Source organism: Myxocyprinus asiaticus, chromosome 33, assembly GCF_019703515.2.
Source record: "Myxocyprinus asiaticus isolate MX2 ecotype Aquarium Trade chromosome 33, UBuf_Myxa_2, whole genome shotgun sequence".
In the NCBI taxonomy this organism is placed as follows: domain Eukaryota; kingdom Metazoa; phylum Chordata; class Actinopteri; order Cypriniformes; family Catostomidae; genus Myxocyprinus; species Myxocyprinus asiaticus.
This window is the reverse complement of record NC_059376.1, coordinates 14,804,864-14,818,375: the sequence shown is the minus strand read 5'-3', so window position 1 is coordinate 14,818,375 and position 13,512 is coordinate 14,804,864. Positions and strand designations below refer to the sequence as shown.

General features: G+C 40.6%; 1 protein-coding gene across 5 annotated transcripts in view; it reads left to right on the top strand.

The window, feature by feature from the left end:
• Nucleotides 1-612: 612 nt before the first annotated feature.
• Nucleotides 613-13,512, top strand: part of LOC127424524 (membrane-associated guanylate kinase, WW and PDZ domain-containing protein 1-like) — a 100,077-nt gene continuing 87,177 nt past the window's right edge. For 4 of the 5 annotated variants that reach the window (XM_051669837.1, XM_051669836.1, XM_051669839.1 and 1 more), the window contains exon 1: nucleotides 1,298-1,417. In XM_051669837.1, the coding sequence (XP_051525797.1) occupies nucleotides 1,335-1,417 (83 nt within the window). In that variant the 5' untranslated portion in view covers nucleotides 1,298-1,334. Of the gene's footprint in view, nucleotides 879-1,297; nucleotides 1,418-13,512 lie in introns of those variants that run through there. The other variant, XM_051669838.1, reaches the window with a different exon arrangement.

Sequence of the window (13,512 nt, the reverse complement as noted above, 5' to 3'; positions counted from 1 at the left end):
CCATTAAAATGTGTTTTGTTGGTGTAACCTAATGTAGTAAAGTAGACTGAGATGTTAAATCATATTTTTGACTTGAATTAAACCAGTAAATTAAAAAAAAAAGCACATTCTTAAATTACTTTTTTACTTTTCAGTGTAGAGTTGTGCAACATGTGACCACACAAACACACAAAACATTATATATTTATATAGATCCATATTTTGCTGATGGATTTGGGGAGAATAATCTTGGAAGACTATAGGCGCAATATCTCACGCCTGGGCCTCTTCAGTACCCTTGACTGACCCAGCGATCTCTGCGACCTGCAAAATCAAAACAGGCTATGCCCACAAATGGTATGGTCAAATTAAATGCACTTTCACAGCAGTTTCCAAAACTCACTTCCCCCCTTCAATCTTCTCACATTTCACCTGCCCGCATCTCTCTGCCTCGACCTGAGAGACGCTTTGAGCAAAACTGGCAAAATACCTAGTTCGTTTACACAAGGGGCGGTTCTTCCCCCTGTATCTTTCCCTCCCCACCGCGCATCCAGTATCGCCTCTTACCTTTATTACAGTGTTCTTTGCTTATTGCTTGTGTCTGGGGATATTGAACTGTGCGCCAGTGCGCGAGATGTGATTTGGACCGGTGGAGTGCATCGCTTTTCCGCAGCATGCCTTCACGGGCGCCGTGAAATGCACCGGACATCTGTGACACTGCCCTCCAGTTCATAATCGATACTGTCGCCGTGGACGGGCTATTGAACGCCGTGAGAAGCCACTCTCAGCATAACTGCTGTAATGTAACCGATCCACGCATTTATTCAAAAACTGAAACAAATTACGCGGATTAAACACGACCCGGGAAACGCGATGAGGAGAAAGCGATAACTATGAAGGTAAGATTTGGGCTCCGATAAATCTGTCATTGATTCCAAGTGTTGCATTGTAAACATAATTTATTGCGCTTATACTAAGACAATAAAAAAAAAAGCTATTCAGTTTGTTCAGAACAGAAGTTATAACTGGTCCGGAAGCCTGAATCTCATGAATAAGTCGCTGTTGCTTTGGAGTGCAGAAGCGCTGTCCGAATCCCCCCCCCCCCCCCCAGCCCTTGCGGATCATCACGGGTCCCGTTCCCAGATGTACACTACAGTGTCCAAATCAACCGTCTGGTGTGCGCATCTCTTCTGCGCTGGGCATAGACGCACAGATTACAGTATTCTCTATAGAAAACAGACCTTTTTAAGTCGTATAAAGTTACACATATCAAGAGTAACTTTCTAAATAATTAACATTTAGGATTTTTCTTTAGGAATTTGACCATCGGGGTCAAATTTATTTTTGCCGGATCAATGTATATAGACGCTTTTAAACGGATGATCTATGAACGGCTAAATTGCTTGAAAAGAATGTGTGTATGTCAGCGTCAGTGCAGGTGAGTGTTTTCTGCAAATATCAGAGTGTTGTCTGAATGTTTTACTGTAAATGTGGGTGTGGGAGGGAAGCTGAAAGATGCGTTGACTTGGTTATTGTCAAATTATAACAGTTGTCCATACTTAGCATATAGACTATTGGCTCTCTGATTAGTTTTCACACATACCAAAACTTAATAGCCTACAGAATTTATAAAATTAGTTATTTTTAATAATGGATATTTTTACTTTATGAGGTCATTTTTAAGAGACCACTGCAAAATGATCAGTTTCTCTGGATTTACTGTTTATAGGTATGTGTTTGAGTAAAATGAACATTTTTGTTTTATTCTATAAAGTACTGACAACATTTCTCCCAAAGGCCAAATCAAAATATTGTAATTTAGAGCATTTATTTGCAGAAAATGACAACTGGTCAAAATAACAAAAAAGATGCCATGTTTTCAGACCTCGAATAATGCAAAGAAAACAAGTTCATATTCATTTTTACACAACACAATACTAATGTTTTAACTTAGGAAGAGTTCAGAAATGAATATTTGGTGGAATAACCCTGATTTCCAATCACAGCTTTCATGTGTCTTGGCATGCTCTCTACCAGTCTTTCACATTGCTGTGGGGTGACTTTATGCCACTCCTGGTGCAAACATTCAAGCAGCTTGGCTTTGTTTGATGGCTGGTGGCCATCCATCTTCCTCTTGATCACATTCCAGATTTTTTCAATGGGGTTCAGGTCTGGAGATTGGGCTGGCCATGACAGGGTCTTGATCCAGTGCTCCTCCATCCACACATTGACTGACCAATCCTCAGAGCTGAGGGAACATTGTCAGAGCAGAAGGAAGCAAGTTTTCTTCCAGGATAACCTTGTACGTGGCTTGATTCATGCGTCCTTTACAAAGACGAATCTGCCCGATTCCAACCTTTCTGAAGCATCCCCAGATCATCACATATAAAGGTTGTCTTCCAGATGTAAACACACATCAAATAGACATCTGGGTGATGAACAACATGTGCCATTAGCGTAAGGGGCTGTTCACAGTGAATACGTAGTTGCGCTAAAAAAGTATAGCTGGTGCAGTGTCACGGATCCACAGTTTTCTGACCAACCACTGGGCAGCGCCATGATGATTCTAATTGCCACTGGACTGTATTCTGGTTCCGGTCTTCAGAAGAAGCAATGTAAAAACCACCAAAACGAGTGATGCAGATGGAGAAAAACAACCATTTTTTTAGTGTTAGTTGGAGAGAAAATTATTCAGATTCAACGTGTGCAGTTGTTGGCTGTCATAACAACTCGCAGTAGTTTGTGATGATATCAACATAGCTAACTTTGGGCCAACGCTTTATGTCATCGACCCACTCCTTAAATTTTGATGGCTGAGGCACTGTCAAAAGATGGTCATAGCGACTCTGTAAAGTATCAAAACTATGGAGCCTCATGTTTTTTTTCTATCTGCTAAAAACATAGGCTACACTTATGCAAGTGAAAACACTGGGGACCAGAAAATGAAAACAGGCTTCCATTATGAAGCGTGGAACACTTCTGCATTTTCAATTTTTCTTTAAGAATTGAAGTTCTTTTTAATGTGACATGGCATCTAAAAACATGGCGCTGCACAAGATGCTAAAAAACAACGAGACGATTACAGATATCAGTCTAGTGCATGTTTACATTGGTAAACGATTTAAAAAACAGCACAGACGGACTCAAAAAAGTGTTCGGTATGAACGGCCCCTTACGCTGTTTATGCTAGTCAGGTTGTAGTTTTGTCACATGGATATGAGACAAACAGTTTGCTGCTCTTTTTTAGACACATTTGTAGGTTGTGACTCTTTAAATAAATTATGCATGTGTGAATGCATTTATATAACTTTTAACTTCAAATAACAGTAGCTTAATTTGTAAGTCACTGGTGTATGTGTTAAAGAAAGAGATACCGGAGTTCTTGAGGTGTGTGTGAGTGAACAGGGTGTGTCTGTGCTGATGTACTTCTGGAATAATGAATGTTGTGACCAGACTTCACCAATGCATCGCTGTAGGCTCAGAGAGCAGTCAAGGTTATTCTACTGTTATGAATCATTCATTAAGTATGAGAAACAGAGAGAGAGGGGGACAGAGAGAATGGTCAGAAAGAAAGCAACAATTGCAATATTCCCAATCCTGATGTGTCTAGAACCCAGGAGAAACACTCACTTCACACAACAGGCTGTGTATGTGTGAACATACGGTCCTGTATGTACCAACACTAGTCTCTCTTCACCCTCTCAATTTCTGCTATAGTACCAATCCAGTTTCTGCTCAGTTAACTTATAATCGTCTTATTGAACTTGTCTGAATGTTTCTGTGCCTGATCTTCATTCGAGTTGATCTGATAGCTGAGCGTCTGCTAATGAGATGATTCTGATCCTCTGCGCAGAGCATGTATTGTGCGTGGTGTTTAATTGTGTGATTATATGCACAGTCCACACCTCACTTCATGCATATTCAAGGTGTTAAAAGGTGTGCTTGAAGGAGAGAGAGATGTGTGGAGAGAGATACATACTGCAGTTTACCCTTGCTGGTGTAGGACAGCACTGCAAGACAGTTCTGCTTCTGTGAGCTCAGTGTTTGCCTTACAACATCACAATCTATCTACTAATCTTTTTGAGCTTGATCAATCAGTCTCGGGTGTCTGTTTGAGTCTATATCAGTCAGTCCTGTTACTATGAGAAATTGTAAAGGTCATTCTCAAAGAATGGGACACCAAACTGCAAATTTGAAGGCAGTAGATAAGAAACTTTAAAATTCTACCCCTTAAATTCGTCTAAACCTACAATTCAAATTCTGTCATCATTTACTCCATCAACAAATTATTGTTGTTCCAATCCTGTTTGATTTTCTCACACTGATCTCACAGTGAAATCGGAAACAGTCGGTTGACTTTTGTTTAGCTAAAATCGGTCTGTGCTCACTGAAATTCTAAACACTGCCCCCAATGGCCAACGCGATAACTGCTGTTGGGTGTATGGGCACGTGGGAACTCTGTGTATGCATGTGTAATTAACTATAGTACCCAACCCAAACCCCAAACCTAAAATGAACCATCAGTGGAGTAAAAATATAAAGTTAGAGGGAAAAATGCAACCTCTGGATCATGCTCATCACTGATTATGTAATCACGGTTACTTCCTGGTTTCAATGCAGGATCTGAAGCCAGGTCCCCCACACCACTGTTGCAATACAAATCCAGCTGCACCACAGGGGAAGGTATACTGGAGCCAATGCAAACAAGTCTGATAGGAGATGCCACTTTTCGGTGAATCATAATAATGTGGCTGATTCTAGGGTACTGGAACTCTTAGAAACAACATGCTGACTTCCTGTGTGATCATGTTGGATTTTCTATCTTATGTAGAAAGCAAAAAAAAAAAGATATTTTGAGGAATGTTCACACTGCTCATACAATAAAAACATACAGTTATCAGGGGCACTTAAGCTGCAAAAAGACAAAAAAAAACAAAACAAACAAACCATAAATGTACTATAAAAGTAGTCAAAATGAGGTAGTTCTGTGTAGATTCCCAATTTGGAATGCCCAATGTGCTTGTGGCTGCGTAGTGACTCAGTCCAGGTGGCAGAGGACAAATCCCAGTAGCCTCCGCATCTAAGACTGCCAACCTGCACATCTTATCATGTGGCTTGTTGAGCGCATTGCCAAGTTGTTTAATTTGTGCTTGTGAATTTTCAAACTTAAAGGAATAGTTCACCCAAAAATGAAAATTCTGTCATCATTTACTCACCCTCATGCCATCCCAGATGTGTATGACTTTCTTTATTCTGCTGAACACAAATTATTTTTAGAAGAATATATCAGCTCTGTTGGTCCATACATGGGTGCCAAAATTCTGAAGTTCCAAAAATCACATAAATCAGCATAAAAGTAATCCATAAGACTCCGGTGGTTTAATCCATGTCTTCAGAAGTGATACGATAGGTGTGGGTGAGAAACAGATAAATATGTAAGTCCTTTTTTACTGTAAATGCTCCTCCCTGCCAAGTCAATCTCCACTTTCACTTTCACATTTTTCTTCTTGTGTTTTTGGCTATTCCCATTCTTTGTGCATATCGCCCCCTACTGGGTAGGGAGAAGAATTTCTAGCAAAAAATGACCTAAATATTGATCTGTTTTTCACCAATCACATCACTTATGAAAATATGGATTACAGCACTCGAATCGTATTGAGTACTTGAGTACTATGCCTTTATGTTCTTTTTGGAGTGACAAAATTTTGGCACCCATTCACTTGCATTGTATGGACCTACAGTGCTGAAATATTCTTCTAAAAATCATATTTGTGTTCTGCAGAAGAAAGTCAAACACATCTAGGATGGCATTAGGGAGTAAATGATGAGATAATTTCTGAATTGTAATTTTTAGTTCAAACATTTTTTGGTTCATTTTTACATTTACAATAATGGCACTGGACAACATTCCCTTACAAGAAAAGGCAAAAGCAGAAACATCCCTAAGAAAAACACAACACAAATCAGTGAAACTGTTTGAACACTTATATCTTAACATGGGTCAGTGAAGTGCGGAACTACTAAGATTGTATTGTTCTTTATCTTCATACTATTTAACCTAAGAGTCAATACCTGGACCATCGTCTCTCTCACTTCATTATCCAGACCAAATGGTCCTTGACAGGTCTGTTGCTTGAAACAACACCAAATATAAATCTGAGTGGTGATGGATCAGTCCCCGCTATATAGATATTGATAGCAGGGTATAAGCATGTCGCTGTAAAATTGTTACAAGAGAACCACACACAGCCTTGAGCTAGAGGCTGCACTGAGGGTGAGGAGGAGAGAGGGAAGGACATACAAGGATCAATATCAAGTGGTGTAGAGGAGAGAAGCGAGGGAAGGAAGAGGGGGTCGAGGAGGGAGGTAGTGGGAGAAATAGAGGATCAAGAAGGAGTGAAGGATAAGGAGGTGGGGGCGCAATGAAAATGGAAAGGTCTGAGAGGTTAAACAATGCCAGAATTTTCATTTTGGGTGAACTATTTGTTTGAAAAAAGAAAGAAAAAATGTGGACAATGGTGAATAAGAGGTTGGAGAGGAAAGGGGGAGGGAAAAGAGGGATGGAGGGTCACCTTCAGCGATGGCATCTGATTCAGCACAATCGCACTCCCACTCAGGTTACTGCACTGTGACCTAGCCAAGCATGCTGGGACTATAAGACCGAGCCTCTCTTCCTCTTTCATTTTCCATTTCTTTATATCCGTCAATTCTTCCTATGACATTTCATCTATTCAGACTCAATCTCCTCTCATCCTTTTCTTCTCTTGTCCCTCTGGCACTTCTATACATAATTCAGGATTTGTGATTTGTGATGGTTTTCCTTTTTCTCAATATCATGTCATTGTCATTATAGGGCTTTAGAGTCTTTTGTCATATCACAATATTTCAAGCCCTTTTTCGTGTACGGCTCATTTTTCATCTCACCATATTATGTCAACATTTCTGCTCTCTCTCTCTCTCTCTCTCTCTCTCTCTCTCTCTCTCTCTCTCTCTCTCTTATCTCTATAGAACAATCACCACTCCTCCACACTAAGTGTTTTGTTCTTTCATACTCTTGTTATGGGTCCGTGCACATAATAACACTATATCAATGTAATCTCATTCTCATAATAAAGCCTTTCGACAGGCCCTCGGAGAAAAAGAAAGCTACAATTATAAAACAGAGAGTTATAACTGTAAATTCTGATGGGATGAGCAGCATTCGAAACTGCAAAATGCAGATGAACCTGTGTGATTACACATTATACGTCAGAGATAATCCATGGCTAGGTGTGCGTTAAACGATTTTAAATGCACGTTGTGGAGGCGACGAACCACCCGACGTGAAGTGAAGTGCATTTAAAATAATTTAACGCACACTTAGCCGTGGATTATCCTGCTTATACCATGGTCACTTGCCAGAATTGATTAGTTTCAGCTGTAATATATTTCTTGCAGTGCAAATTTTGACTGGAAGAATAAAAAATAATGGTTAATTTTATCTAAGGACCATTTTGGATCTGCTGCTCCGCCTGTTCTAAATCAGACGCAGAGAAAAAGTAGTGCGACCACACGCTTGGTCAAAACTTTGAATTTAAATGCACAATCCAGAAATAATAATATCCACAGAATGTAGATGGGTTGGCACTCCATATAAAATTTATTATTTAATTTTTATTCATTGTCATTTTCAGTGACGTTACAAACGTGGCAGTGACAGTAAAAGTAGCACTTACTGTATAAAAAGGGGAAAACCATTCAAAACACTCTGGAACCTGCAGATTTCGACCTCTGACACATCGGTATGGTATCCATAAAGGCTGCACGATCGATTGACCAAATTAATGAATTTGTAATTTGTCCATTAATGGTAGAGCTTCACTGTAAAATGCTGCGTGCATTTTGTAAACAAACAGCTTCTCCTTCAGCATTTGAGTCAGAGATTTGTGAGTGCGGGAGGCCTCTAGTGGCTATAGGTGGCACTTCAGCACATAACATACACATTACAGTTTAAATCTTCTTGCATCGCCTTGCCAGACAGGCGCATTTAATAGGTCCTGATTTCCTTCTCTCACCATCCGTACAAAACAAGCTGAATTCCATTATATTAGCTATGCTGATGAAAGTGGTTAGGAAATGTTTTCAGTTGCTATAGTTCACTCTGCTTGCTCTGTAATATTATGTTGCTAGGGTTACAAACAGTGCATTAATATCGAATGGTGATTAAAACTGACCGGAACTACCTGTGCATTCAATGTTTGAACTGCATGCATTCCAGCCAATCAGAATCGAGTATTCGAACAGACCATGATATAATGTATATTTAAGGACTCTTCCAGTCTCAGTTTAAGTTAAGATCAGTTGACAGATGTTTTGGCATAATGCTGATTACCACAATAAATAATTTGAAGTCACCCCTCATTTATTGAAAAAAAAAAAAAAAGCAAAAATCGCAGTTACACAAAGGCACCTACAATGAAAGTGAATGAGGCCAATCCATAAATGCTAAAATACACAATGTTTCAAAACTATAGCCACAAGATGTAAACATTATTTGTGTTAATATGATTTTATCACTTACAAAATCACTTACAATCATTATATGTGTAAAGTTATATTTACTATAACAACTTCATTGCCATGACAACGAGAGTTACGGTAAATGCCCTAACATAAGTAAATCCCTGATTTTATGACATTAAAATCATGTTAACACATATAATGTTTACATTTTGGAGCTATACTTTTGAAACAGTGAGTACTGTAAATTAAAGGGATAGTTTATTCAAAAATGAAAATTCTCTCATCATTTACGCACCCTCATGCCATTCCAAATGTGTATGACTTTCTTTCTTCTGCAGAACACAAATGAAGATTTTTAGAAGAATATATCTGCTCTGTAGGTCCATACAATGTAAGTGAATGGTGGCCAGAACTTTGAAGCTCAAAAAGCACACAAAGGCAGCATAAAAAGTAATCCATACGAATCCAGTGGTTGAAAGCTATATGATAAGTGTGGTTGAGAAACAGATCAATATTTGTGTCCTTTTTTTACTATAAATCTCTACCTTCACTTTCACTTTCACATTCAAATTCTTCATGCACATCACCACCTACTGGCCAGGGAGGAGAATTTATAGTAAAAAAAAGTACTTAAATATGAATCTGTTTCTCAACCTTATGGAGTCTTATGGATTAATTCTATGCTCCCATTATTTGCTTTTTGGAGCTTCAAAGTTCTGGCCACCATTTACTTGCATTGTATGGATGTACAGAGCTGATATATTCTTCTAAAAATCATTTGTGTATAGAAGACATAAAATCATAAACAGCTGGGATGGCATGAGTGTAAGTACATGATAAGAGAATTTTAATTTTTGGGTGAACTATCCCTTTATTGTTTACAGATTGGCCCCATTCACTTCCATTGTAAGTACCTTACTGTAACTGTGATTTTTGCTTTAAATAAACAAGGGAAAATTTGAAATTATTTTTGTTGTAATAAACATAATAAATCCAGGTTTATTAAACCTGGAACTTTCCTTTAAAGGTGATACTAGCCATTATGGGACCTCTGGCAGATTTAGTCACCGAATTAGGATTAAAGAGTTTTGAATTAGAGAGTTTTAGGCACAAAAAGTGGAGTAAAAAGGCCCTTAAACATGGTAAAATTAGTGTTATACATGGCCTTTTGTAGCTTATTGCTTTATTTATTTATTTTCTCCCCTTTTTCTCACCAATTTGGAATTCCCAATGCGCTCTAAATCCTCATGGTGGCATAGTGACTCACCTCAATCCGGGTGACAGAGGACAAATCTCAGTTGCCTCAGCATCAGACTGTCAACCCACGCATCTTATCACATGGCTTGTTGAGCGCGTTACTGTAGAGACCCAGCGCATGTGGAGGCTTCATGCCATCCACCGTAGCATCCACACACAACTCCCCACGTGCACCACCGAGAGTGCACCACATTATAGCAACCACAAGGAGGTTACCCCATGTGACTCTACCCTCCTTAGCAACCAGGCCAATTTGGTTGCTTAGGAGACCTGGCTGGAGTCACTCAGCACGCCCTGGGATTCGAACTCGCGAACTCCAGGGGTGGTAGTCAGCATCTTTACTCGCTGAGCTACCCAGGCCCCGCTTATTGCTTTAATAAGAGCTTTCAGGCATGCAGTTTTGCATTGTCAATTTGATCTATGGCTAACTTATCTAAAGTAGTTTACCGAATGTTTCAATTCAGTTTTGGAAAGGATCATTTCTGTAAAGAAACACAACGTCGGCACATTCTCTTTTTGTTTACTTTACACATAAACACATGAAAAGATGGGCAGCTCAGGAGATTAGAGGCTAAAATTTTGAAAATATCCATAATTTTACATACCTTGATTGGCATGCATAAAACTTTCGGCAGCAGGTTTACATTCCAACCCTTTTATTGAGCTACTCTTATGGGTATTAAGTCTCATGTGTTTGTTTGTGTGTGTGTGGGTTGTGTTTGAAAATGTTGGAGGTGTGCTTTTCGTCCCTTTCACATTTAATCTTTCATTTTTAAATCTGTCCCGGCTGTCTGTGTGTCGGCTACACCAGTGCCCCAGATTTGGGATTGAGCATCAGTTTAATGCACCCCGTGTCCGAGGGTGCGGTAGAGTGATTGGATGGGGAGATGTGTTACAATACAGAAGTGTAGAACAGCGGTCTATAGGCTGTGTGGATGCTCAGGTTCATTTGGAGGTCGTTTGTAATTGAAGATTCACAGGCTGGCTGACCTCCAGCAGTTCTCCCTGCGGAGAGTGATGTAAGATTAGGGTCACAAGAAGTCAAATACAGGTTAGGACAGAAGGGGAATTATAACTGCTCAAATTCAGGTGATTAAAAATATTAAACCAAGCCACGTCTGTAATATTATGCATGGTAATACATGTTATACATTAGGCACAACATTTTTTGAGCAAAATAATTAGGTGTACTTCAATGTGCCATAGTTTTACAATGGCATTGGTAACCAGAATTCTTGTTTTTGCATGATGCTGCTTCCACACCTCTAGGTGACAGTATATCTTCATACTGGTCTTTTTAACATAAACAACAAATTACTTTCTGCACCTTTAAATAAATAAACTGTGCCTCTAATATCTTTAATATATTTAAACATGACATAGCATAACATTTATAGTGGTATTAATTTTATTTTCTGAGGTTGACTGAAATTTTAGTCAAGGTATTGTACATTACAAGCAGTTAAAATTTTGTTGTACCATTTTGCACCGTCTTCCTGACCATACGATTTCAATGGTCCAGTTTGTACTGCTGTGCCTTAAAAACTTCTATGTAAAAACCCTTTTTGCATATGTCATGAGAAAACCCATGAGCTGCAGGGTTGCTTTTATATCTGATGTAATTTGCACTGCTCCAGGCTCTTTTTGCAAACCACAGGGGCGGACTGGCCATAGGGAGAACCGTGACTTTTCCCGATGGACTGGCCACGAAACGGGCCCGAACGGGCCGCCATAAGCTGAAACGGGCCACAACGTTATGCCAAATGGGCCACGACAGGCTGAAGAGGGCTGCAAATTGGCGGGGTGATATGCCAAAGGGGGCTGCGATATACAGAAAAGGACAGCGAAACCCCCCCCCCAACTCAATAGCTTGCAACTCAATAGCTTTTGTGAATGTGTTTACCGTCCTCTGTGGTGCGACCAGAAGCGAGTTGTATCAGCAGCGTGGAAGACCCGATTTCCTCATTTCGCATTCCTGTCTTTGCAACTTGCTTTTGGTGCCCCTCCATGGACATTTTATTTATTTTTTAAATTTTTTTGATTTTCACCCAATTTGGAATGCCCAATTCCCAGTGTGCTTTTAAGTCCTCATGGTTGCGTAGTGATTCGCCTCAATCCGGGTGGTGGAGGATGAATCCCAGTTGCCTCCGCATCTTATCACATGGTTTGTTGAGCGCGTTGCCACGGAGACATAGCATGTGTGGAGGCTCCATGCCATCCACCGCGGCATCTGCGCTCAACTCACCATGCGCCCCACCGAGAACGAACCACATTATGGTGACCATGAGGAGATTACCCCATGTGACTCTACCCTCCCTAGCAACCGGGCCAATTTGGTTGCTTAGAAGACCTGGCTGGAGTCACTCAGCACACCCTGGGATTTGAACTAGCGAACTCCAGGGGTGGTAGCCAGTGTCTTTTGCCACTGAGCTACCCAGGCCCCCGCCTCCATGGACATTTTATCTGGAAAATAGAATTCACACGTGCCCATATGCCCAACAGCAGTTAACGCTTTGGCCACTGGGGGCAGTGTGTTGTATTTCGATGTGTTTAGAACGATAAAAAAAAAAAAAAAAAAAAAAAAAAAAAAAAACAGGGGCCTGGGTAGCTCAGCAAGTAGCTCAGACGCCACACCTGGAGTCGCAAGTTCGAATCCAGGGCGTGCTGAGTGACTCCAGTCAGGCTTCCTAAGCAACCAATTGGCCTGATTGCTAGGGTGGGTACAGTCACTTTGGGTTAACGTCCTTGTGGTCACTATAATCTGGTTCTCGCTCTCGGTGGGGCACGTGGTGAGTTGTGCGTGGATGCTGTGGAGAATAGCGTGAAGCCTCCACATGCGCTAGATCTCCACGGTAATGCGCTCAACAAGCCATGTAATAAGATGCGCGGATTGACTGTCTCAGACGCGGAGGCAACTGGGATTCGTCCTCCGCCACCCGGATTGAGGCGAGTCACTATGCCACCACGAGGACCTGGAGCACATTGGGAATTGGGCATGCCATATTGGGGAGAAAAGGGGAGAAATAAAAAAAAACAAAAAACAGACTATTTAGCAGAGACGGGTCACTTCTATTAAAATGAATAGAAGAAATTGAGACACCCAACGGTCAACGATGTAGAAAAGAAGTCCCGCATTAATGCATGGTCACACATACCTTCTCAAGGTGAAATTCCACGGGCGAAGATGCGCAATGGGAGAAAGGTGTCATACATTGTTCCTGGCAGGCTCCTCAGCCTTACAGGCTCTATATGGTTAGGATTAGGGTGAGGGCAGGGTTAGGGCATCTGCTGCCTGCCAGGAACAAACTGAGGCACCTTTGTACAATGGGCGCAAAGATGGCGGGGCGGACTTTGAGCGTGTGTGAAACCAGCAAAAATATAATTGTCAAACAGCCTTTTTTAATGCTGCAATTTATACTCAGTAAGACTTAAGTTAAAAAGAGTTCAGTTAAAATCTCACTGCTAAAATTATATCCATTGTGGATATTTACAATTGTAGCTGTTTACAAAGCACAGGCCACACAGAGGTCACTGCCAAACCAAGCAATTTCCCATTGGTTAACGCAGCGATTTCGGCTGTCAAAGTTCACCACACTTGGACTCGAGGCGAAATCAGCGCAAGGAAATTCTTTGCAATCGGAAGTCCATCGCAGGAAATTCACGATTGCATAGGTTCCCATTAAAATGACTGTATTTCGGCCACGGTATTTCACTGTTCAAAGGTACGTGACCATGCCTTTACAGGTAAAAGAGCCAATCACCTTTTAGATATAG